Source organism: Volvox carteri (assembly GCF_000143455.1).
Source record: "Volvox carteri f. nagariensis unplaced genomic scaffold VOLCAscaffold_36, whole genome shotgun sequence".
NCBI classification, from domain to species: Eukaryota; Viridiplantae; Chlorophyta; class Chlorophyceae; order Chlamydomonadales; family Volvocaceae; genus Volvox; species Volvox carteri.
Genome location: NW_003307579.1, coordinates 361256 through 365892, shown reverse-complemented (window position 1 = coordinate 365892; position 4637 = coordinate 361256). Strand labels below are relative to the sequence as shown.

General features: G+C 58.9%; 2 protein-coding genes across 2 annotated transcripts in view; one reads left to right on the top strand and one right to left on the bottom strand.

Moving 5' to 3' along the window:
- The window catches only part of VOLCADRAFT_118350 (uncharacterized protein), a gene marked incomplete at both ends in the record, with an annotated part of 12762 nt that extends 10524 nt beyond the window's left edge, over positions 1 to 2238 (bottom strand). The window contains 2 exons of the mRNA XM_002953373.1: positions 17 to 1131; positions 2115 to 2238. Coding sequence (XP_002953419.1) covers positions 17 to 1131; positions 2115 to 2238 — 1239 coding nt within the window. The remainder of the gene's footprint in view (positions 1 to 16; positions 1132 to 2114) is intronic.
- A 950-nt stretch (positions 2239 to 3188) lies between these two features.
- Positions 3189 to 4637, top strand: part of VOLCADRAFT_118349 (uncharacterized protein) — a gene marked incomplete at both ends in the record, with an annotated part of 2804 nt that continues 1355 nt past the window's right edge. The window contains 2 exons of the mRNA XM_002953470.1: positions 3189 to 3315; positions 4208 to 4345. Coding sequence (XP_002953516.1) covers positions 3189 to 3315; positions 4208 to 4345 — 265 coding nt within the window. The remainder of the gene's footprint in view (positions 3316 to 4207; positions 4346 to 4637) is intronic.

Sequence of the window (4637 nt, the reverse complement as noted above, 5' to 3'; positions counted from 1 at the left end):
CCTGGTCGGGCTGTACGGGCCGCCCCAGCAGGTTGACGCTGCGCCAGAAGGTCGGGTCGTGCACCACCCGCATCCACAACCGACTGACGCAGGCCACCCGGCACAGGTCCACCACATGAAGCTCCATCAGCACCGTCTTCAGCAGGTCGGAGTTCTCCATCACCGCGCTAATCGAGTTGGTCGGGACCGCGTGCGCCAGATCCAGGTCCGCAGGGTCGCCGCCGTAGAGCCGTAGAGGGGCAGCTTCACCGATTTCACCGCCGCTGCCGCGACATCGCTCCCATTCAGGCTGCTGCTGCTGCTGCTGCAGGTCCTCCAAATCGTCTTCCATGTCCTCTTCGAGGACTAGGGCCATGGCCATCTCGGCGTCGGCGTCGATGGCTGCCTCAGTGCCAGCAGCGGCAGCAGCAGCGGCAGCAGCAGCAGCGGCGCTGCCAGTGGCGGCGTCAGGCATCAGGTCGTGCGGTGGCGCCAGCAGCGGGCCCATGCCACCACGTATGCGGCGGTGGCCGGGTCCGAAGGGGTCGCGCCCTAGGGGCTCGTTAGCCTCCAGGTCCGGGTCGGCGAGGCCGCGGTGGACTGAGGCCCCCCGGTGCGGGGCGCCGGCGCCGTCCAAGTATGGGCCTGGGCCGCGCTCAAATATTGTCCGAATGCCCAAGTTTAGCATGTGTCGCGGCTGCTCTTGGGCCGCTTCTGCTGCCTGCAGCTGTGGCAAGAGTTGCCGAAGGTTTTGTTGCCGCTGCTCCACCGGGTGGAGCTGCACCTGAAGCAGTGGCTCTTGGAGCTCCTCCTGCGGAATGAGGGGGGTGCCCTGCAAGTGCTGAAGCTGGGGTTGCTGTAGGAGCTGTTCCTGCTGCTGTCGGAGTTCCTGGCGGTTATGCATCAACTGCTGGAGCAGCCGCTGTTGCTGCTGCAGGATCTTTTCAGGGATTCTTTCAGGTAGTTCATTGCTGCGGAAATGATAGATTTCATCCATGTCGTGGGGCGGCGGAACTTCCGTGGGGGAACGATTGTACCAATTATCGTCGTCACCGTTCTCATCGATATCGTCGCCGAAAACCCGTCGCAACCAAGCTCGACGCCTTCGCACGACACCTTGCATGTCGCCGTCACCCCCTTCGCCTTCTTGACCTAAATGACGACAATATGCAAAACGGAGACATTAACCAAGGCAGGCGTACTCCGCCACAATCCGATCCCAACGAAAGCAGTTCAAAGACGGAGATGTAAGCCTAGCATGGATAAACCAGGTCTGTACGATGTTAAAGGGATGTGCACACAGGTTGTTGTGCCCAGAACATCCGCCAAACCCCCCTGTGAGTTCGTTTTGCACGATAAACAACGCTCGTGACCGTAATTCTTTATCCCTTTCATGTGCGACTGGTCGATGTCATGATTCCAAGCACCGCTTCCTTGAAAGCTGTTCACATCTACCAGAGAGGCAGCATACGCCGCGGCACGAACCACTCAGACAAATTTACCAAGGAGCTTGACTTACCACTGTGGTAACCAGCACGTTTCCTTGGCAAGGATTGGCCACTAACAGGCCTCCTGCCGTCCATTAGGCTGTTAAGAACACCGTAAACGTGCAATACAGTGCAGTTATATAGGTTGCTGGACAAAACAATTAAAAACTGAAGCGTATAGTGCCATGACCGTTTGTTTTTTGGGGCTTCGCATGGCCGTTAGTGCCGATATCGTACGCCAATTCACGGCGTTCCGGGTTGCAGGGCTATCATACGTCCATTCTTTCTTGAAAGTTACTCCAATCGATGCCACCTCCAGTGCCATAGATTGTAGTGCCACCCAGACAGCATAATCCTATCCCTTGTGTACAAGCCCCAAGGGCCCCGAGCCTCGGACCTGCCTGGACGTGTAACTCTCTCCATGTAACGACTGAGACGCCTTGACTTATGCGTCCTAGTAGTCATCCATTTATGGCTGCATGATGGCCTGCCTTAGAGGGCGTACGGCACTGGACGGCGCTGGGCTGCAAGCTGGAAAAACTGGAACGAGTTGGAAATCCACTTATCAAGGGCTTTCCTACCTGCGCCTCTTTCTCCCCACACGTAATCTGTGACCCTTGTAGGCAAGACAACACTTACACGCCTTACCCTGGGGCTCCCAACCCAGCTTGGCCCCTGGGACCCCATCCACCACAGCCAGCCTGGACGGCAGAGTTACGGCCTTCATGTTGCCATAAGGAAACGGACAAGTAAGGCCCATCTTGATGGGCATGAGTTCACGGATGTCCACGACTAACCGTGATTTGAATAGCAAATAGGTTCAACAATCTGGCGACTGGAAGACTGAAGGTCTATAGACCGCGGTTGGAGGCACAGATATACGTACCTATGCACTCAGGCACAAGGGACGCACGGGCGCACGGAGCTGTGGTCAACGCTCGACCCTGGTGGTGGTGGGCCCTTCTAGAGTAGTCGCCGTGAATATTGTGTCCACTGCAGCGGTAGCCGCATGCAATTGCTTGCCGCGAGCGGGGCCATTCTAGTGACTGCCATACATGTGCCGCACTCTGGCCCACTCGCCTGTGGGTCGTTCGCTGGACAGCGGGTCTCGTGTTCCCCATCTCGCCGTTGTCTCAACTACTCATGTAAGCTCGATGGTGCGCTAAATGTACATTCTGCTCATATCGTCGGTATTGCTCCCGATCGGGAGTTTGATGCGACATGTTGGGAGGTTGGGCCGTTCAAATCCTACCGGTACGGCGTGCGTTGCGACGCACGCACAGCGCGGCCGGCAGGGCACACTTGCGCATTACCTTGCCGGCTTCATTTAATCCGACTCGGCGATATCTGTTAAGGCTTAGTGGTTAAGCTTTTGAGAAATTACAGCGCCGTTGTCGACGCATATGTGCTGTATATAATACACTATGCAAAACGGCATAGCAACCCTTACGTTATAAGGTGAATATAAAAATGGTTTTCGAGCCACAGCACACCATGATGAAATGCCATTTCCCGCGGAGCGCACTCTTGATGGTTGTGGCAATCCTTGTTATCTTGACGGGCCTGCACATTACCTCAAGGAGCCACAGCGGAAATAATAAAGAACTTACAAACTCAGAAGCACATATCCAGCTCCTCAACCCTGTTGGCAGTTCCAGCGATGGCAGTATCGATGCTTTATCAGCAGGCCAAGGGATCCTTGAACTCGGCTCTGGTGTCGCCATGCGCGCAACGGCTCCGTCCCCATCCACAGCTCCACCAACAGCCCGGCGTCCTCGCCTGACGGCTGTCTGCATATCCGACACTCACGGCCTGTATCAGGAGCCGGGACTCATCCGGGTACCTAGAGGTGAAAAGCGCTGGCAGCGTCCCTTCCCCTCTACACAGCCCAGGGTTTCCTCGAGCCTCCTCCAACTCCCCACCTCCAGAGAACCGTGAACTGTAAACAAACGATTAGGAAAGCTGCCAGCCTACCTCCCGGCCTGCCTCAGCAAGTCCTAACCTAGCCTATAGCCTATAGCTGCACACAGGGGGCATGCAGGGCCCCCTCCATCGGACGGCGCCATGCGGCTGGGGGCTCTCACAGGTTAACCACCAGGGGCCACCAGGGGTATTTGGCTCTGGTCACCTCCACGCAGCCGTTGTTGGTTGCGGGCCAAGAGGCAGCAGGGCGGAACGAGGGCGGAAGGAAGTAGTGGGGTGAAGGGAGTGAAGGAGGTAGTTCCGCGGGGTAAAGCTGGTTCCGGAGCCAACGAGGGCCGAGGGAGCAGTAGGGGGCCAACACAGTCGGCCGCCCTGCTGCTGCTGCTGCTGCTGCTGCTGCTGCTGCTGCTGCTGCTGCTGCTGCTGCTGCTGCTGCTGCTGCTGCTGCTGCTGCTGCTGCTGCTGCTGCTGCTGCTGCTGCTGCTGCTGCTGCTGCTGCTGCTGCTGCTGCTGCTGCTGCTGCTGCTGCTGCTGCTGCTGCTGCTGCTGCTGCTGCTGCTGCTGCTGCTGCTGCTGCTGCTGCTGCTGCTGCTGCTGCTGCTGCTGCTGCTGCTGCTGCTGCTGCTGCTGCCCGGCTGAGGGGGCCATTCGATAGCCGCCAGCCTGCTTTGCTTCCAGCCATAGGGACATGACGCCGCCTCCGATTTGACATGCACCACCACCAACAACAACACCGCCACCACCATCACCGCCAGCCAGCTGCGGCCCTAACCCCTACTCCCCTCCCCCTCTCCCCCGCCTTCCGGTACCCCCCCCAGGCGACATGTTGCTGTTCCCCGGGGATGTGGAGGTGGGGACTGCTGCCGAGGGGTTGTCATTCTCGCGCTGGCTGGCCGGTCTCCCGGTTGAGGGTCCACGGGTCCTCACCTGGGGCAACATGGACACGGGGACACCCGGTGTGTGTGTGTTTTTGGGGGGCGGGAGGGCGGGGGGGGGGCGGGAAGGGGCTCCAGGGAGTCGTAACGAAGCAGTTCTAAAGGCGCAAGACGGTTCCCGGTGATGGTGGTGGTGGTGATGGCGGGAGGCGGCCAATGTTTCCCCACCTTTCATGGGGCCTGACTGCTCGTGTCAGTCCCGTGAAGACTGCACGTGAGACGGGACACCAGCCCCCGCACCGTTACCGCATACCAGCAGCTGTCGTACGCCACCCTCCCCCTCACACACATGATCACCAACCCGTCACGACGG